Source organism: Octopus sinensis, linkage group LG10, assembly GCF_006345805.1.
Source record: "Octopus sinensis linkage group LG10, ASM634580v1, whole genome shotgun sequence".
Taxonomy (NCBI): Eukaryota; Metazoa; Mollusca; class Cephalopoda; order Octopoda; family Octopodidae; genus Octopus; species Octopus sinensis.
In genome coordinates, this window is record NC_043006.1 from 68247379 (window position 1) to 68269770 (window position 22392).

The 22392-nt window shown below is 36.3% G+C and overlaps 1 protein-coding gene across 2 annotated transcripts in view; it reads right to left on the reverse strand.

Annotated features, from left to right (window-relative positions):
• Positions 1-20741, reverse strand: part of LOC115216450 (peroxisomal carnitine O-octanoyltransferase) — a 37401-nt gene extending 16660 nt beyond the window's left edge. Inside the window, exons 1-7 of one of the 2 annotated variants that reach the window (XM_029785792.2) lie at positions 20580-20739; positions 12448-12572; positions 4691-4815; positions 3464-3645; positions 1792-1919; positions 1305-1510; positions 84-197 (exon numbers count right to left, since the gene is read on the reverse strand). In XM_029785792.2, the coding sequence (XP_029641652.1) occupies positions 84-197; positions 1305-1510; positions 1792-1919; positions 3464-3645; positions 4691-4815; positions 12448-12568 (876 nt within the window). In that variant the 5' untranslated portion in view covers positions 12569-12572; positions 20580-20739. Of the gene's footprint in view, positions 1-83; positions 198-1304; positions 1511-1791; positions 1920-3463; positions 3646-4690; positions 4816-12447; positions 12573-20579 lie in introns of both variants that reach the window. The other variant, XM_036506761.1, reaches the window with a different exon arrangement.
• Between the last annotated feature and the right edge of the window lie 1651 nt (positions 20742-22392).

Sequence of the window (22392 nt, forward strand, 5' to 3'; positions counted from 1 at the left end):
TAATGATGATACCATTCAGATACACATTGCACACAAATATATACACTATGAACCGAACTACATAAAACAAAAAAGAATCATACCTCACTGGTGTCTTGAGGACAGTCTTCATCCAAAGAGACAGCCATTATGCTCTTCTGAACCAATTCCAGGGTGTGAAAGTTTTCTGGATGGATTGCTAGTAATTCCTTGTAATACTGAAAATACAGAAAGTAGTAATAGTAGCAGCAGTAATAGAAATAAAGATGTAGCTTGCTTACCAACCACATGGTTCCGGATTCAGTCCCACTGTGTGGCACCTTCGGCAAGTGTCTTCGACTATAGCCTCGGGCCGACCAAAGCCTTGTGAGTGGATTTGGTAGATGGAAACTGAAGGAAGCCCGTCGTATATTTATATTTATATATATCATCATCATCATTTAGCGTATATATATATATATATATGCATGTGTGTGTATATGTTTCTGTGTCTGTGTTTGTCCCCCCACCATCGCTTGACAACTGATGGTGGTGTGTTTATGTCCCTGTAACTTAGCAGTTCGGCAAAAGAGACCAAAAGAATAAGTACTAGGCTTACAAAGAATAAGTCCTGGGGTCGATTTGCTTGATGAAAGGTGGTGCTCCAGCATGGCCGCAGTCAAATGACTGAAATGAGTAAACGAATATATATATATATATAGTTTACTTTAGTATTTGTTTTACAATACTCCTGAAGTGAAATTGTCTGTTAATTAGACATTATTGTATTAATGGCAGGTTATTTTACCAATTAAAACACATGTACTGCTTGTAATTTTACTGCCTTCTATTATTACCAGTTAACATGTTAACTAATTAGCTAATAGACTGCTTGATTAATCAATCAGTTGGGTAGTCAGAATCTGTTCATTATAGCTTCTGATTTTATGAATGACACATGCTCATCCACTCATCTGTAACTTTGGCTGCAGCATTTTGTGTGTGTGTGTGTGTGTGAGTGAGTGAGTGAGAGAGAGAGAGAACTTAGTTGAAAGGTTTATACGAGACAAGAAAACTAACAAAATGTATTTTGAGGGCTGATATTTCACAGAGTTAAAAGGTCAAATAGATTTTTGTCTTGCAGATCCCTTATAAAGGATTTTGGTGAGCCTGTTCCTTTCAAAAATCAAATTGAAAAGTTAACTCAAACCACACACACACACATACACACAAAAGAGACAGATTATGTCACCTTTTGTAGATAAGTACCAGGAATAAAAATTGATGAAGAATTAAAGCAAACTTTGTCTTGTTTCCAAACCAAGAAATGTGAAGTGAAATCTTACCTTTGCCCAACTTGTTCTATCATGTGCTGTGAGTATCCCAACAGATGGTCCCGCTTCTTCGTTGATACACTTATCATAAATAATTTGAAGTTGTTTCTGCATCTCTGGTGCAGTGATCAGTTCATTTGTGTCATCAGTGATTCCCATTGTAAACATTCGACCACGACACAAGACCAAAATATGCTGGGGTGTCTCCCCTTCGCTCTCTAAAACACCAAAATATTAGAGCTTAACTTTAAGGTTATGGTCAAGGAAATTGTTATATTCAAACAGATTGTTGTTATAGAAAACAGAATAGAGTTGAAATGATGGTATTGCTGAATAACTGAGATCAGCATATCATACAGATGTATAATGTCAAAAAACATAGAAATATATCAGTAGCGGATGTCTATATGAGATACTTTGAGTGATGATGAAGATGATACAAGTACGTTGATGTTGGTATTAATAGTAGTAATGATGATGATAATAATAGTGACCCAACCTGTTTTAAAATAATGCAAAAGATGGTCCTTCTTTGTTCCAGGGATGCGACAGGTGGTAAATATCTTGTGGTATTGGTTCATACACAAGAACTGACCATTTCTGTTTGTCTGAGCTCGGAGAGTTTCACTGCAACAGTGGAAATAGATATATATATATATATAGAGAGATTGCTGTAGAAAGTGGGTTGAAGTGATGAGAGAAGAGGTATGAAAGTGAGAAGTGAAAATTTGTGGAAGTATATTGGAAATGTCATCATAGCATGAAATGAAAGACGACAAAGTGGACTCTTGAATGAGATGTTGTTGTTGTTTATTCTAGAATAGGAAAGCAGAAGATAGATTTAGCTGCAATTGAACCAAAATAATTTCACTTGACACTGTGAAAGAGTTAATAGCTGTTCAAGTACAGACTCCGGCTTTTGATATAAGCAGTTCAGAGAGCTCCCATCTCTTCTGGTAACAAAGGCCTCTCGCTCAGAATGAAAGGCATTATACCACCAAAGGTTTCAGTCACCTGTCATTGCCTCCTTGAGGCCCAACACTTGAATGGTGCTCAGAGTGAAAGGCAGACTGTATGGTGCCTGTGTGTGAACAGCAATGCTACACAGCAGTGATACATAGGCTGTGACTGCCAAGGACATGCGTAGGCTTCTAAGAAATGAATGCTTTGTTGGATGTGTAATGTCAGTGTGCATGCATGACAGTGTAAACATCCTGAGAGAAAAGTTGGGCATAAGAAGCATCAGATGTGATGTGCAAGAAGGACAACTATGCTGGTATGGTCATGTGATGCATATGGACAAGAACAGTTGTGTGAAGAGATGTTGCACTTGAATGGTAGAGGGAACCTGTGGAAGAGGTAGACCCAGGAAGACACAGGATGAGGTGATGAGGCACGATCTTCGAATGTTGGGCCTCATGGAGGCAATGACAAGAGACTGAGACCTTTGGTGATATGCCACACTTGAGAAGACCCACCAAGCCAAGAGAGTTGTAGTTGTGGCCGATACCAGTGTTGTGTAACTGGCCTGTTAAAAGTACCCTTCAAACATTGGGCGATATGCAGTGCTTGTGAAGATCTGTCGAGCCGAGTGAAATCATAGTCATGGCTGATGCCAGTGCCATCTGACTGGCACCCATGCTGGTGGAACATAAAAAGCACCATTCAAGCATTGGGTCTCAAGGAGGCAATGGCAGATGACTGAAACCTTTGGTGATATACTGTGTTTGTGTAGACCTGTGAAGCCATGTGAGACCATAGTTGTGGCTGATGTTGGTGTCAGGTTATTGGCACCCATGCCAGTGGCATGTAAAAATCACCCACTACACTCCCAGAGTTGTTGGTGTTAGGAAGTCTATCCAGCCATAGAAACCATGTGAAATCAGATCAGAACCTGATGCAGTTCCCCAGCTTACCAGTTTTCAGTTAAGCCATTCAACCCATGCCAGCATGGAAAGCAGACATTAAATGATGGTAATGATGATGGGACAATGGAGAAGAAGAAAGTGAATAAGGAGGAAAAGATAAGGAGAAGAACAGAAAGAGGAAAGCAAAGAAAATGGAGAAAGAGTAGATAAGAAAAAGTGAAGGAACAGATAAAAAAAAGTGAGAATGAGAAAAGGGAAGAGTGGTATGTGTGTGTGAGAGAGAGAGAGAGAACAATATCTTACCGTCTAAGAAACTGCCAAAATTCAAGAGAGTAATACAAACACATAGCACACCGCTCTATCTGGGTCCCTACTTTGGCTGGCCAGTAATGTCTGTAATAAGGTCCTTCTCCCCCAGTGTTGATCATAGGTGCACAGGGACTGCGAGTCTCTAGGTAAGCAAGGTCTTCCCACCATTTTTCCAACTGTGGAACATAATTATAGATTTATAAATTAATAATTCATTATTTCCTTAATTAGAAATATAAATTACTCTATGGTGATGTATACACATCATATACACTCAAATACTGTATATGCACATATCTACAGGCTGTGTATTCACATACATTTACACATTATATACACATATCTATACATCATATACATACACCATCTACATATATATCTATGCAATGTATATAAACATATATCTATAAGCTATATAAATAAGTAGATAGCTCTCAATAGGGTTCAACAATAAGTATCCAGTTGTTCAACCATCTCGACTATTTAATCACTGAAATATAGTGTAAGTGGCAGAGTATTCCACAGATAATTATAACATTAATTAGGTAGAATCTTGTCTCTTGGATCTCCATGAGTGGGTTCTTAAGCAAGGCACTAATTCGATTGATCCCTTTCTCAGCAGGCATTGAAATATGATGACCTTTTGCAAGTTATTATGAATGTGTAAGTTTATGTGTGTGTGTGGTCCAAAAAGACAAAAAAAATACACAAAGACAGAGTGAATGGACAAATAGTGTGTATTAATTTAACACCAAGGGAGAATGGAAGAAGTCTTCCTCTTTTTTTGTTATCTTTTCCATCATAAGGGAGTAAGGTTTAAACTGTGTTTGATTAATACCTAAATAATTCATGTGCTGTACTTCATGCTTTTCTCAAAATGGTATGTTAAGTATACAATTTTGAAAGACCACTGTTCAGAGAAACATAGACCCCATAAGTGTTTATGAAACAACATGATAACACTAGTCCAAATACATCAGTGTTTAACAATGGCAGAGGTAACACATTTGTGTTGTTGAAAATTACATCTTTGATTTTTATAATCCTGACAAAGTTTGTGAATTTTCTTTGTAACTTTCTTTGAACTTGTAGAATAAAATGAATCACTGCAAAATGTTAGAATCAGGAAGGTAAAAGAGGCAATAAGCATCCCCCACTTTTCATATAAACATTACAATAAAGACAAAATGTCTGAAGTATTAAAGATCAAAGTTAACTTACCCAATTATTCTCACTCTTAGCTTTTTTCTCCAAGAGACTATGTAGTCTGGGACCGGCATTGCTGGCAAATTCCTGCACAATTTCCGTGGTCTGCTGGTATTCTTCATCAGATACATGTGGTCGGACTAAAGACACAAACAATAATTCCTCTTTTATTTTGTAGAAATCACATTCTATTTAATAATATTCTGCTATGCAGGTAAATATGCCAGCCAGCATTATGGAGGTGTTCAGGGAGTCCCAACCTCCCTTTACCACCCCACTTTCATGGTATGTATGGACAGCTGCCAACTGCAACCAGCCAGTTCTACTATAAGCTCCTGTATCCACTTCTAGAAATGCATACACTTCAAACAAACCCACTGGCTCCATGCCCCTCCCATCAGTTTTCTGTAAGCACCTCCCTCTCCTTCCCTCCTTTACTATGTAATAAGTGAACACAATGATATTGGTTTCAAATTTTGACACAAGGCTAGAGATTTCAAGGGAGAGGATAAGTTGATTACTTCTACTACTGGTGTTCAACAGATGCTTATTTTATCGACCCTGAAAGGATGACAGGCAAAGTTGACTTTGGTGGAATTTGAACTTGGAACATAAAGACAGACAAAATGCCAGCAAGCACTTTGCCCAGTTTGCTAATGACTGACAGTTTGACAGCTTGCCACCTTAAACACTTAATAACAATACTGAGAGACATAAGTCATACTGAAAGCACCACAAGAGGAGCAGAAGCCCTAAATTAAGATTCTGTTTTGGAGGAGAGATGAACTCAAGAAGATGCAGGAAGGAAACATGTCTGAAGAGAGAAGTCACTTTGAATAAAATCTGACATAGTGCAGAGAGGGCAATTAAGTTCCATCAGACACACTTTTAGGGCTGGTGGCATGATGCAAAGCACAGTGTCTATGCTGTAAGGTGGGTCGTGATGGGAAAGGCAGCCAATCGATAAAACAAGGACAAAAATCCTGACAATCACAAATGAGACGTAAAACCCTAACTATATATAGAAGAAATGTACAACCTCATGTTGGTGCTGTCTGTGATAGTGGAGTAGTCAGGTGGAAACATCTGGCTATAATTAATAGCCCCTAGATCATCATCAAACAATTGAATAAATTGTCTTCCTTTCAGACACAAAGAATAGACAAATATCAACTTACCTACCACTGAAACCACCCCACCTATTCTTGTCAGCTCAGGGCTTCCACCATCAACATTGACATAATGAAAGATAGGTAAGGATTGGGGAACTACTAGAGCAGTATGCTGTATACAAGTGGTAAGATGGCGGGAGGCCTCAGTAGGATACTATGTGGGTAAGGACACAAGTACTCATTATTTTAAGTTGGTAACAGTAGTAGAATAAGTATATTATTGGGAAAAAAAAAACAAAAAAAAAACATTGGAAAAACCAATTATAGCAGCAACTCCATCAATTCCTAGGGATATCTGAAGAAGGAATTTTATATTCTGAAATATCATATCAGACTATGGATGATTAAATTACAACAGTTATTATAGTCCATTGTTGTACTATTCAAAACATTTTATTCTTTACAAAGGACAGATAATATAATTGAGGTAATCAGAGTATGTGACAGAATAATTAAACAAATTAGTCAATGAGCAACAGTTACCTCAGCTTATGTACCACAATTAGGACTAACACAAGAAAAAGGAGCATTTCTACAAATCTTTCTTGCATACCATCCCAGTAAGGAATGACTGAAACCTTGTTAGCTTGGCTGGTCATCACTGCACTCATTATAATTGTTATTGTTGCTGTTGTTATCATTGGAATACATCACCTTGGGGTTATATCTGATTCCTTATCTCCTCTCTACTGTGTATATATGTGTGCAATTGTATGTACATCTGCTTGAATATGTATGAAGGAGGACTGGCCTCCATTGCCCTCCCTGCATCAACTATTAATCTATCTCCTAGAAAAACCCATCATTCTTTTACTTTCTATTCTGTCTTAGCAGTGCTGCTAAATATAATTTGCATAGCTGGAATATACATAAGGACAGCATACCACCAAGCTTTGTATTTTTCGCCGTGAAAGTTGGGGAAATAATTATATTATATCTGATTAATTGTTTTGTGTAATAATGATAGTTGATTTACTAAAACAGGTGTAGGTTTTATAAAGCTAAAGATACTAATTACGTTTTCTGTGTTTATTATTTATATATATAATATAAGCAAAAAGATTAGGAGATGTGAGAAGCAAAAAGAGTTTAGATATTTCTGTAGTGGCTACAGCTGCTTCATAAGTTATGCTGGACTAGCTGAATTACCTGGCATTGCCTAGGTTACTGCTGTTCTTATTCAAATTAGTAAACAATAAATATGAAGATATATTTTTTTCCTCATAATTATTTCAAAATATCTATATTTTATTTAAAAATATCCAAATTGTAATGATAACAGAATTTAGAACTGAAAATCTGTCAATCTTGAAGCACCTCAAAGTAAACAATATTCATTGTGTAATTTTTTGTCAGTGTCCAAATAAATAAACTGTTGCTGCTTCCAACTCGTGAGCAACAACATAGAGTTGGCCGTGGGAGGAGTATGTAATAGAGAGATGAAGTCCAACTACCTTGAGGGATTGACTCTGAAATTTGTTAATTGAAATACCATAACTTAGTTTGACTGGGAACTGAAGCTTCTTAAATTCAAATGGAACATCTGTAGGTATGAGAGGAAATTTTGGTATAAAGACAACTTCTTCTTTGTGACTAGCTGATATGATTGTTGCCTGTAGGACATGGGCCTTCCTGGAAGTAACAATTAAACGAGTTCCATTACACAGGCAAGGTGGGTCAAAATTCCTAAACAACATAATAGGAGCATCCAACATTAGTGTGAAGTTATGCGGTGGTACTCCAGTGTGTTTAAGTGTGTTCAGAAATTCAACAGGGTATTGAACTGACAAATCTTGATCGACGGCTGTGTGGATTGACTGAAAAGTCATTTCTGACATATCTTAACTTTTGAAGCTCATGATTGAGCCAGTATAGCTCTTTCACAATAGCCAGTCTACAACAGGGTAATTGACAATCACACATAAATTCTTACATACATATACTTAGACACACACAGACATACATTTCCATAATGAATGTGCAAGCATTTGTGTCGTCATTGTCTTGGTATAAAATGTCCTTTACTATATCATATATAAAGAATGCACAAACGCACACACACTCACAGACGCATATACACTCATATTACAAAATGTGTTGTGGTGGTGATGATATAAAATGTCTTTTAGTATCTCATGTATCAAAAGTGCAAACACACACTCATATACAAAAATGTCATTGTCATGGTATAAAATGTCCTTTATTATGTTGTATGTAATAAACACACGCACATACAAAATGTGGTGGTGGTATAAAATGTCTGTACTATAATTGACTACAGAAAGATTATTTTCGAGAAAATGTTAAATTGTTTTAATGCAAATGAAAAACAAATGGTTAATATACAGTTTAACTCCCAGTCACCGAAACAAAAAAAAAAAAATCAAATAGGTGTAAAAAGATGTGTAGAAAATTAATATGGAAACAAAAATTTGTGCAAATAAACGGGGAGAGGACTTTCAGAAAATTAACATGACCCAATTTTTTCCCTCATAACTTTCATGAAAATGGATATCTTTTAATGAAATTTTATATAAATACTTTTCAAACAGTATAGATTACGATTATAAAGAAATTTGTGGGGAAAATGTTTTCCGAAGGGGTAGGGAGAGGACTGTCAGAAAATTCCTTTTTTTTATCATCGTAATCTATGCCATTCAAAAGGCCATGGAGAGGTTTATTTGAAATCGATCCTTCATTTCATTTCATTTCCGATATCGTCACATTTGAAAACTAGTGCTCGAGAATGGAGAATTTCAATATTTGTGAAAATTGTAATTTTGATTACTATGAATGCAAAAGCACTTTTCATTGTAATGATCAAAAGTCAGTTGAGTTCCTTTGTTCATACAGAGTATTACCAAACATAGTGATATGCCCACATGGAAACAATGATGAGAAAATACCTTGCTCTAACAATTTTGAAGATAGCACACATAGAAACATACACACACAAAACATTGAAAGACTTTCGAAAAACATAAAAGAATCAATCCAAAAACCAGGAATTCAATCAAAATATCTGCAACAAGATATTTATTTATAACTTCTCAACATGAAGAAAGTCAGTTGCACAAGTTCTTCATAGAGGCAACCAAATTATACCTTCCTCTCTTGAATTGTTGCTGTCAAATAATTACCAACCAAGATGAAGGTATATATGTTTGTGCAAATTTTTGTTTTCATTAAACATTTTTTTTTTTACACTAAGTAGACTGTTTCTTTTCTTTTTTGTTTAGTTTTGTTTTGTTGACTAGATCCTGAAAGTTATGAGGGATAAAAACTGGATCATGTGAATTTTCCCAAATCCTCTCACCACCCATTCGGAAAACATTTCCCCCCACAAATTTCTTTATAATCATAATCTATGCCATTTGAATAGTATTTCTATAAAATTTCATAAATATATATCCATTTTCCTGAAAGTTGTGAATTTTCTGAAAGTCTCTCCACATCCATCCCAGCTCGTTAACACAAATTTTTGTTTCCGTACTCTTTTACTTGTTTCAGTTATTTGACTGTGACCATGCTGGAGCACCACCTTTAGCCGAGCAAATCGACCCCAAGACTTATTCTTTGTAAGCCTAGTACTTATTCTATCAGTCTCTTTTGCCGAACCACTAAGTTATGGGATCGTAAACACACCAGCATCAGTTGTCAAGCGATGTTGGGGGGGACAAACACGGACACACACACATACATATATACGACGGGCTTCTTTCAGTTTCCATCTACCAAATCCACTCACAAGGCCTTGGTTGGCCCGAGGCTATAGCAGAAGACACTTGCCTTAAGTGCCACACAGTGGGACTGAACCTGGAACCATGTGGCTTGTAAGCAAGCTACTTATCACACAGCCACTCCTACACCTATATTCGTTTTCTACATATTTTTTTTACACCTATTAGACTGGTTTTATTTTTGTTTTGGTGACCAGGAGTTAAACTATATATTAACCAAAAAAATTACATGTTGACACTCACAGGTTATTTGATTTGATTTGGTGAAGCCTTTTGAGAATGCATAAGGAACAGACAGACAAAGAATTTTATATAGAGAGAGATTACATAATTAAACTTGAAGCCTGAGGTTAGTGATGTAACCCAGAGCAAATTATGAAATATTAAAACTCTTTAGCTCCTCACATCTCTTGTTTTTTGCTTTGCTTATTATATACCAGTGCAGGTGGCACGTAAAAAGCACCCACTACACTCACGGAGTGGTTGGCGTTAGGAAGGGCATCCAGCTGTAGAAACATTGCCAGATAAGACCGGAGCCTGGTGCAGCCTTCTGGCTTCCCAGATCCCCGGTCGAACCGTCCAACCCATGCTAGCATGGAGAACGGACGTTAAATGATGATGATGATGATACTCAACAATGGAGATATTACTATTAATGTATCTTGGGTTTTCAGTTGTATAGCCCTGTTAAATTACACAGTAATTTATTTAGTGTGTGAAGGTTTGTGTGTGTGTGTATAGACACACACATTTATAAGCTAAAAATTTGAACCAAGCTTACTTTCACTCGTTTAATATCTGTTTTCCTGAAAAGTCAGAGGAGGAGATATCTGAGGCAGAATTTTTAGGGTCAGATACACTTACTGCTGTCAATCTATACCCATTTTCCAAGTAAGTGATTTTTTTTTTTATTTAAGAGGATTTCAAAAATGCAAGCTAGCAGACAATATGCTAACAGGAAATATCAACAAATGTCATCAGTTCCAACCCAGCTACAAATGATGGCATTTGTAGCCATAACTCAGTAATGATTGTAAACATTCACAGACATACACATGCACGCACATACACACACATGCACACACAAGGACTTTTCCAGTATTCTGTCCATTATTGCTCTCACAAACCATAAGAATGTTGCTAGAAATAATTCACACACATTAAAAATTCAAAATCTGGGAAGTTGCCAGAAACTAGCAAAAAATTGTAAAACGTATAGCAGCAAAATAATAATTTTGGTGGAGGAGGGGGTTATTCTAATTTTTAAAAAACAGCTTTTAAATCATTTTTATCATAAATTCTTATAGGTGCAGGTGTGGCTGTATGGTAAGTAGCTTGCTTCCCAATCACATGCTTCCAGGTTCAGTCCCATTGTGTGGCACTTTGGGCAAGTGTCTTTTACTGTAGCCTCAGGCCAACCAAAGCCTTGTGAGTGGATTAAGTAGACGGAAACTGAAAGAAACCTGTTGCATATATATAGAAGGGCAGTGAGCTGGTAGAACTGTTAGCACGCTGGGCGAAATGAATACGTTCTAAGTTCAAATTCTGCTGAGGTTGACTTAGCCTTTCATCCTTTCAGGGTTGATTAAATAAGTACCAGTTACACACTGGGGTTATGTAATTGACTTAATCCCTTTGTCTGTCCTTGTTTGTCCCCTCTATGTGGGCAATATAGAAATACATGGATGTATATGTTTGTGTGTCTGTGTTTGTCCTTGACAATCGATGTTGATGTGTTTGTCTTTGTAACTTAGTGGTTTAGTAAAAGGGACCAAGAGAATAAGTATTAAGCTTACAAAGATTAAATCCTGGGGTCGATTTGTTTGACTAAAGGCTGTGCCCCATCTTGACCACAATCAAATGACTGGAGCAAGTAAAAGGATAAAAGAGAAATACTTCATTCTTAATTTTGAAGTCCCATACTTCACCTTGAGAAACACTGTGATAGACTTTATGCATACTACACACATTAACACATATACACATTAATATATTATATATACGAGGCGGTGAGCTGGCAGAAACATTAGCACGCCAGGCGAAATGCTTAGTGGTATTTCGTCTGCTGCTACGTTCTGAGTTCAAATTCCGCTGAGGTCGACTTTGCTTTTCATCCTTTTGGGGGTCGATAAATTAAGTACCAGTTGCGTACTGGGGTCGATCTAATAGACTGGCACCCTTCCCAAAGATTTTGGGTCTTGTGCCTAGAGTAGAAAAGAATATACTATATATACATACACTACAAGCACTAATATACACACAAATATACTATATTGTGTGATCACATGATCAACCAGACTATTGGATGTTGTTATATATCACTGGTCACAACGTGCTTTGCATTGTTTTAGCTTTTGAATGATGCAACCCCACTGGCTAGGTGAGCAAGCCAACATTCTCCCTGACCAGAAGGCTATTCTGTTATAGGGTCACTGAATGGACTGGAGCAATGTGAAATGAAGTGTTTTTCTCAAAAACACAATGCACAACTAGTCTGGGAATTGAACCCATGATCTCACAATTGTGAGTGAAACACACTTAACCACTGAGCTACATGCCTTCACAATATAATATAAACACACTGTACAAGGGGATGCTGAAAAGTTCCTGGCTTTGGGTAAAAGAAAATACACGAGGATCAGTTAATTATGATTTTATTCAACATATTCCCCTTTCAGATTCACACACTTTTGGCAGTGGTCCTTCAGGTTTTGTAAGCCCTCTGGAAAAACTCAGAAGGTTAGGCTTCCAACTAGGCCTTTCGCGACACCCCTAAAAATTCAGAAACTTTTTAGCACCCTTCCATATTACATACACACTCCGTTTCATATTCAGAATGAGAAAATGAGAGGAACTTTACCTGACTCCAAGTATTTCTGGAGAGTTTTGCTAAGATCTGGACATGGTAGAGGAGGCAATGTATCTTGATTCTGGAAGGTCTTCTCTTCTGTTGAAGTTACCTGCAGAATTGTCGCAGACATCTTTCTGTCAACAACAATTATAATAACAGATGCAATAATCCGGAGTTTAGTAAAGCAATATAATAAAGATTCAGAGAAGTACTAGAGAAAGAGATAGATAGATAGATAGATAGATAGATATAGATAGATAGATAGATAGATAGAGAGAGAGAGAGAGAGAGAGAGAGAGAGAGTGAGAGATGTATGACACACAGAACAACTAGGCATTTCTATGAGACACTACAGGCCATGGTAGGGTTCCAGACAGACAGAAAGTAACTTGATTGGGAAGCAATACAGCAGATAAAACCATTAAAGCTAAGAGACAAGCCTACAAAGACTGGAAGAAAGAGAGTAGCAGAGAATTATACCAGACTGCTAGAAGAGAAGCTAGATGTTAGGTCATAATCATTATTCAATGTCTGTTTTTCCATGCTGGTATGGGTTTGTTGGTTCAACAGGAGCTGGTGAGCCAGAGGAGAGAGAGAGCCAAGTTCCAATGTTGGCTTTGGCATAGTTTCTATGGTGGTGTGTAGCTAGCACAGCAAAAGAAAAAAACAGAAGTAAGAGTTTTCCAATGTTCTATGGCACTGAGACCAGAGGCAGGAATCCATTCTGAATTGCAAGACTGAATTGAGATGTTGTGGGGTGAGTGTATGGAATGATAATACAGACATTGTAAAGAAATAATCTTATAAGTGCTATAAAGAAAGGTTACAGGATGATGAGAAAGTGTTTTACCAGATTAGCTCCAACTAAGACACTGGCCATTCAAGTTGATAGCAGCACACACACACACACACACACTCTCTACTAATCTTTCAGTTTCTGTTAAACAAACCCACTCATCCCTCAGCTTCTATGCTACCTTCCTGTGTCTCTTTTATTCATCCTTCTCTCACTGCACCACTCCCTCCCTCCTTAACACACTACCCTCCCCCCTACACCTCTCAAATTCAATCTACACTGCCATTAATATAAAGTGGGATAACCCTGAATCTCTTCCAACTAACTCCACCCCTACCCACCGTTTTTATCTCTACTTCTCTCTCTCTTTACAATGATTGTGAAAAGAGGGGTCTTTTTCTTTACAATCACACTTTTGTTAGGCATCACATTCTCTCCTCCCCCAGGTTACCAACTGACACACATTATTCATCTCTTACCACCTCTGTTCCTTGTTTGGTATCTCTTCTTTGTCACAAAAGGATAGGGTGGTACCACTGGAAAAGAATCAATCAGCTTTCTAGTTGTCTGTTTCTTGAGGGGTCATTAATTTTGAGAACTGAGGACAAATAAGTTTCACGACCATCCTTGTCAAAACAACAGCTTCTGAGACCTGTTGTGGTTACTGATTCAGCTATTGTGTGCCCCTGCCTCTTTTTCACTCCCTACATTTCTAGTTTATCAAGGAGAGAAGCCCTCAAATGTAACTGCTATCCTGCCAGTCTCTTTTTCTTCCTACATCCAAGCTGTTCTAATTTCTTTAGGGTTCACCAGGATTCCACAGAACTACATGTCATTCTTGATTACTTGAACTGTTGGGCAAAACAAAGTAACCTAATTACATTCTAGGTAACTAATTTTACTTTTTCATTCTTAGTTCATTGTTGTCATGGGTACAACACTTCTAATCGACATATCAGTCTCAACAGATGACAAAATATCTCTAAAAAAAATGTGTAAATTATCTAAGTACAAAAACATGGAAATAGAATCAACAAGAATGTGATGATTAAAAGCAGTAACAATTCCTACAATAATAGGTGTCTTGGGAATGATTAAAACATGTAGAGAAATAGATAAACAAAACTCCAAGACCTATAAATATAGCATACTGAAAATAGTACAACTAGGCACTGTATACATACAGGTTAATATCTAGTTTAACACCTAGCTACCAAAACAAACAAAAAAAAGTAATAGGCATAAAAAAATGTGTAATAAATGAATCTGAAAACCAAAATTTGCTCAAACAACTTGGAAGGTAAGGAGAGGACTTTTGGAAAATTTACACGATCCAATTTTTTTCCTCATAACTTTTAGGAAAATGGATATCTTTTAATGAAATTTTATATAAATACCTTTCAAATGGCATAGATTACGATTATAAAGAAATTTGTGGGAAAAATTATTTCTGGAGGGTGGGGAGAAGAGTTTCGGATCAGGAAGACCACATAAGTTCATTTTTTTTTTACTCCCTTCCATCTCCCCTCCAGACCAATTTTGGCCAATTTTTTGCACTTAAAAACTATGGGAGGAGCTTTTATGATAAAAAAAGAAAGAAAATTGTAAATATTTTCAGAGGGAAAAGTGTAATTTAATGGAGATTTGGCGGTCATCTCTAGCACATCCCAAGACAACCCACCTTGTTTCTGCCTCACTGGTGCATGATTTGATGTTTTGCCATATTTTTCTCCATATAAACACATTTATGCTATTAAAAAGTATTTGAAAATTTGATTTTCAATCCTACTCCCTACTCCTGATTGTCTCTGATTATAATCTATAATAATAAATGCCAAAACAAATTTCTGTGTGTCAGTGTGTCACACTTTGATCCCCCCTCTCTCACTATTCAATAACATTTCTTCTACTCCTCTTGCTGGGATGAGAGTAATAGTAGGCATAGAGACAGTGAGGACAGTAGTACATTGACAGTTGAGATGGTAATGGGGTGATAATAGCATGAACTGTAGTTGTGATAGAGGCAGAGGCAACGGTGATGGTAGCTGGGGTGTCAAGGGACGTGAAAGACAGAGGTGATGGTGGTGGAGGGTAAGGTGGCAAAGTCAAATGTGTTGGTGTTGGTGGTGTCAGAAGTCTGAATGGTGTGTAGGGCAGTTGTGGTGGCGATGGTGGTGATACTGCTGATGGTGATGGTTGAAAACAATCAACAGAAAGAGAGAGAGACAGGTTAGACAGAAAAAAAAATGTACCTAAGTTGGAGGTAGGCCTTGAAACCGGTTTTATATTATGATCAGTAAAACCAAAACAGATTCGCCAAAATCGATTTTAATGCTTGCTGTTTCTATTTATTTTTTTTCGCAAAACATTTCTCCATTTTTTTCTTTTCATGAAATATCATTGAAACTGAACTAACTGAACTGTTGTCGGTTGCCTTTAGTTGAGAGTGCTGGCTGTTTCATTGAAACATATCGCAACATATCAATTCTCACCTTCTCTCCCCTTGAACCTTAGATCAGCACCTTGTCATTTCCTTCGCTGACTCTTTGAATTTGGAGGTAACAGAGTTTATTCATAGAAAGTCAAGGGGATGCTGTTAATCTTCAGTCAGTTGATCTTTCTTGTTGAGCATATGTAATAACCAGTTCTAGATCCATTTCAAGGAAGTAATACTAACTAAATTTTTTCTTAATTACTTTCATTAGCCCTAGCATGATAAAAAGAAAATCAACTGTTTGGAATTTTTTTGATAGGAAAAACAAAGATGAAGCTCAATGCAATAAGTGTGATAAGATCACGAAGTCTTCTGGAGGATCTACTACATCTCTGATCTTGCACTTGAAGAAAATTCATCAAATTGACATATATCAAGATGCAAACCAGCCTCCAGTGAAAATGACAAGAACAATGGAACACTTTTTAACAAAGAAATCAATGGAAGAAGAAATTTCAAAGTTAGCTGCTATGGATGGATTCTCTTTCAATTCAATCGCGAAAAGCGATTTTGTACAGAGAAATATCTTCATAGTCAGAGAGGCAAATATGATAAATTATAACCAACATCTGCAAACGGAGTCAGGAATATGGTAATGAATTATTACATAACCAAGAAAGAAGAACTTATTCATTATTTCGAAAGAGAAGTAGTGCTAGGGATTCGTTACTCATTGACATTAAATGAATACACATCAATTCAAAATAAACGATATATGAACATAAATGTTCATGGGAAAGACAATCATTGATCATTGGGTCTTATTGAGATCCATGGCTCCCTTAATAGCAGGAGAACAGAGCAATTTGTGAGAGGACATCTTCATGAATTTGGATTGGATTTGGATATACACATTGTTGGCTGTACGACGGATGATGCTTCTATGATGATGAAATTCAGAAAAGAAATAAGACCTGATCACCAACAATGTCTCACACATTGCATACATCTGTCTGTGATTGACATTCTCTATCAAAAAAATATTGAAAATATTGCCTCAACTGATGAGACTGATAAAAAAAGTGAAGAGATTGCTATAACAGACGATAGTGATGATGAAGCTGACATAAGCCAACAAGACATACTTTTTCAAACAGATTTGGCTCACGAAAATGCTTGTTTTCCCCAGCTAAAACCTGAATTTAACAAAGTTTTAAATAAGGTAAGAAAAATTTCAAAACTTTTCTGTAAATCTCCTACAAAAAATGAAATTTTGCAAGATTTTGTACGAGCGAACTTTGATAACAGAGAATATAAACTTATACTGGATTGCAGAACTAGTTGGAACAACACATTCCATATGATTGAGAGATTTTTGAAATTGAAAAGCTGCATTCCAAATGCTCTACGAGCAGTACTTTCCACAGATGCCGTAACTGACAAAGAATGGAAATCTCTTGATTTACTATATGAAATTCTGCATCCAGTAGAAATTATTTTGAAGGCTATTTGCGCTGATGATATGGATTTACTGAAAGCGGAATATTCTATAGAATTTTTATTGAATAAACTTAATATCGTCGGCAACCCTTTGGCTCTAAATCTTCGTGAAAGAATTATGCATAGATATAATAAGAGAAGAAATGTCAAAACCTTGACTCTCTTGAGGTATTTACATAACCCAAGGAAGTTTAAAGGTGAATCAATTTCTGGACCTTTTCTTTTTTTAACGAAAAAACATTTAAGGAAGAATGCTGAACAAACATATAGGAGATTATTTCCTGAACATGATGCTGAGCACACAACAGAATTATACAAAGAAAATGAAATAGGAGGGAACCTAAAAACAAGTGTTACTGTTGTCCCATCTACTTACAGAGGTAATGAACTCATGCATGAATACACAAGCGCAATGAAGAAAATGAATGAAGAGCCCAAGATAGTAACAGATGGATTTGAAATCTCTAAAGAATTTGAATATTTTGAAGCAACTTTGAACAGAAGTGAAAAGCTCGAGAAACTTTATATAGCATTGCTTACAACTAAAGCAACTAGTGTCCAGTCAGAAAGAGCTTTTTCAATTACTGGACTTTTCAACACAAAAATTAGGACTGGTTTGTCAGGTAAAACACTGAATGCATTGTGTTTTTTAAAAGATTATTTTGGAAGGAAAGTGAATCATCAAGCAAGTCAAGAAACTTGATTGATTCTCAAATGTACAATGACTTGGAAAAACGTTGCATTCCTGATTAAATAAATATAATACCATTATTTTTTGTTATTGTTTGTACATAGATACAGATACAGGCACCATCAACATATTTGTGGATATCAGTCAACCTGTTACTTTTTCTCTTTCTGTGTATTTATATAAACAAATTGCAATATACGACAAACTTCTTCATTACAGGGACACCACTCTAAATCCATGAAAACCGGTTTTGAGAATTACTTATACTTAAACTCAGTTTTGGGAATTATCGGTTTTTTGCAAGCCCTCATTGGGAGTAAAAATTTTAATTACCATTTTTTTGTTGATGCAACCAATGGAGCATGCATGTGGTCCATTGGTATCATCATTAAGCAGGGAGGGGAGTAAAAAAAATCAAATTTCCAAACCATTTTCTAAAGATGCTCCCCATCATTTTGAAGGCTGTGGTGAAAGCAATTGGAAAAATCCCTATCAAAACGGAGAAATTCCAACTTATGTGTTCTTGATCCAAAACTCTTCTCCCCACACCCTCAGAAAAAGATTTCCCCCTACAAATGTCTTTATAATTGTAATCTATACCGTTTGAAAAGTATTTGTATAAACTTTCATTAAGAGATACCCATTTTCCTGAAAGTTATGACGGGAAAAAATCCCCAAATCCACTCCCCACCCATTCGGAATTAGGAAAATGGGGTTTTTTCAATGAAATTTTATAGAAATACCTTTCAAACGGCATACATTACGATTATAAAGCAATTTGTGGGTAAAATCTTTTCCATGGGGCTGGGGAGAGGACTTCTAAAAATTCACAAGATCAGAGTTTTTCCCTAACTTTTAAGAAAATGGGGGTTTTTCAATGAAATTTTATATGTATCCTGGGATCGATATATCCAGTTATTTTAGCAGGTATGTAAAAGATATTTTGTTTTAAAACACTGACTTGCTTCACACAAACATGTTTTTTTTTGTGTCCAGACATCGTTACCACTAATTTTTATAACTTCAGCAAAGTGCACCTGTAAAAATTTAATGTGTCTGTGTATATATATATATATATATATAAATAATATTATGTGTGTGTGTGTATATATATATATATATATATATATATAATATTATGTGTGTGTGTGTTTATATATATATATATATAATATTGTGTGTGTATATATATATATATATATATATATATATATGTGTGTGTGTGTGTGTGTGTGTGTATAGATGTATATAATATATTCATATATGTATATCTCTCTCTCTCTCTCTCTCTCTATATATATATATATGTAGTTAGATAGATAGAGAGAGAGAGAGAGAGTAATAACGAGTGGATGAGAATAACGCCTGAATGGTTAAAAAAGTGTAAAAAAAACTGAAGCCAAAGCATTAAAAATTATCGAAAGTGGGTAGAAATAAACACTACGTAGTGTAGTAGAACTACGCTAGGGTATCTGTAGAAAGTTGAATGTGATTTCGGAATATAACGAGGAAAAATTCGGATGTTGAGAATTTTCCGAAAGTCCTCTCCCCTCCTCAAGATTTTCCCCACAAATTACTTTATAATCGTAATGTATGCCGTTTGAAAGGTATTTATAGAGAATTTCATTGAAAAAAAAAACAAAACAAACAAGATTTTCCTAAAAGTTACAAGAGAAAAACACCCAAAGAAGTTCATACAGCTGTATAGTCCGTGGGGTAGTAAAAGTATACAATACGTAATAATTGGTTATATTCCAAACTGTATAAAATATTGGGTGCATATAACTTGACTCCGGTTTTCATCATGAATCGATACATTTTCTTAGAGTCAAACGACTTAGTATATATTAAAAAAAACAAAAAAACCTTTTATAATCACATTTGGGCGGAGTTCCGGAATAGGCACTGTCGCTACTTTATTATTTTTAGGAAAATTTCCTTAGCTTTCCATACCTAAAAAAACTAAATAGTATTGGCATTGATATAATCGAGGATATCTCGGGAGATATGAACAAACGGCAACAAATGGGAGCATAGAGTGTATGACCGAGAGTCTCTTTCATTGGGATAATTAACAGAGAATGAATGGTATTGATTTCAGATAAATTAACGTAGTGAATTCAACCCATGATAACCTATATTGTAATAGGATTACATTGTCCGGTGATTTAAGGAAAATCTGACTGCCATTTCAATTAAGTCGAGCAATCTCGTTGGGTCACGAATGGTGTCAGGCCATTTGTGTAGACCTAGTTAAGGGTATTCGAGAGATGATCAGCAAATCTTTTTTAGAGGCATGTAGGACTAATTACACACAGTTTTTTTGTTTTGTTTTTTTGTAGATGATAGAATGATTTGAGAGATTTGGTTGCTATTTCTAGCAAGACGGCGACTATATATAGAGGCCGTCGCACATAAGGAATGTGTTGGGATGCGGCGAAATCAGTAGACAGGAAAGGCGGTGACCGTGATACAGACAGTGACACAAACAGTAACAGTGACACAAACGTACAGAAAGGAAATAAATAGGCAAGAATAAAAAGCAGTCAATAGGACAATGGGGGAGCATTTGATCATGTCAAATCGCACAATGTGAATGATTTAATGTTTGACTGCAGACAGTAGTAATTAAACAAACGAACAGATAAATGTATAGCTACAGACATGCACAAAAATACAAAGTATGAAAACAGATAGATATAGAGTTGCATGTTACAAACCTAGGAGGTAACTGTGTCCAATATTTGAGGTGTCGGTCTAGATATTGACCTATTCACGGGAGATAACGCCCATTGTTAAGTTGAATTGTTGAATTACCGTTCTTGATGGATGGTTCCCGACCGAACTTTTAAATATGCCTCTGCTTCGCTTCGGATCAGAGGTACTACAACAATAAAATAACTTTTAAAACGCAGAACAGGTTTGATGACGTTTTAATGTATCATTGGTTTAGATAAGCTTCATTAACTGCTCTCTCTATCTTTCTCTCTTACGCGCGCGCACGTACGTATGTTGCTTGAAGCTTAGGGATAAATAATAATAATAATGAAATTATTGTATACAGTGCTCAGGTGCACCACAACTTGTCAAAGGTGCGTATAAAGCACATGCAGTAATGTACAAATGTCTGGAAAGTGAACAGTCTATGAGTCGTAGAGTTGAAGCGAAGCAATTTTATCCAACGCTTTAACGTTTGATAAAATTACTTCGCTCTATTTCTTTTTTAGTTTGTGATGTCTTTCCATCGTCAATAAAACTTTACTTTCAACTTTTGGTAGTCAAGTATTATCTTTTCCACCTTGTTTTGCCCTTTTGTGTTCACATGTGTTGTGTTGCGCGCGCGTGTGTGTGTGTGTGTTTGAATCAATCTATAGGCGATCCATATGCTGTCAACACCCGCTAAATGGAGGGCTAGACATGCCGTGGTTGATGATGTGCAGACATGCGCTGAGACTGCGACATCTCCGACGCTTCATAGACCATAGACGACGGTGAACAGGTGTGGTCGCCGTTTGTGCAGCGCGCTTTCCCGCAGCTCGTCTCCTTGACCGAACTGCAGTCGTGGATCAAATAGAGGCCAAGGCTAGGCGAATGGCACAGCGAGTGTCGCGTTGCTCTCAAGTAACTGCCGTCCGGGATCAAATATTTGCGTTCATACCAAAATATTTACCAATTTTTGTCCTTCCATTTATTTTTTTCAGTTTATGGAAGTCAATATTTTCTCTGTTGATATCCACCTCAACGAGGTCATGGATCAAGTGGAAACACATCAATCAATGTTCCCTCTTAACAGGACAAAGACATTTTCTGCTGTCTTTGCAAACAACAGGCTGGTGGATTTTGTTTCAAATCCAGGCTGGGCCAAACGAGGTCCTACATGTTATTTATAATAATATGGGACGTTATATCGGGGTTGAAAGTATGGCGCGTACAATATTAAATATGCTAAGACAATCTGAAAACAATAGAAACTTTTAAACATTTATCGGTTTTTATGAAATTTTTGTGTTAAGGGGCTTGAGTTAACAGAAGCTAAATGTGACGGAAATTAATTAGTCTGGTAATGATTTTCAAAGTTGGCTTAAAATTTAAATCGTTAATGAAAATGTTAATTAACGAACTTACGCCCCTCTGTCTGTCTGTATGGGGTGATCCAAAAGTTCTGTTACATTTTTTAAAGTTCTTAGTTTAACATAAAAATCGTAGCAGTTTTGTTATTATTTTATATCGTTTTAAAGAATTTTTTTGTCTTCTTTCAGGTTCTGAACTCATCTTTAAGCTAAGAGATATAGTTTTGTCTAAAATTAGAATGGAACGTGAAGATCTGCGGTAGTTGAGCTATATCAAGCTGGCAAGTCGCCATCAGAAATTTTGAATCTTCTCAATTGGTCGAAAACGAAACGAACATTCATTTATCGAACCATCAATCGATTAAGGGACACTGGTGAAGTTTAAGATCGAGTGAAAATAGGACGTCCCAAGTCAATCAGGACTTCCAGGCTAAAAAAAAAAAATTCTAATTTCTCAGAAATC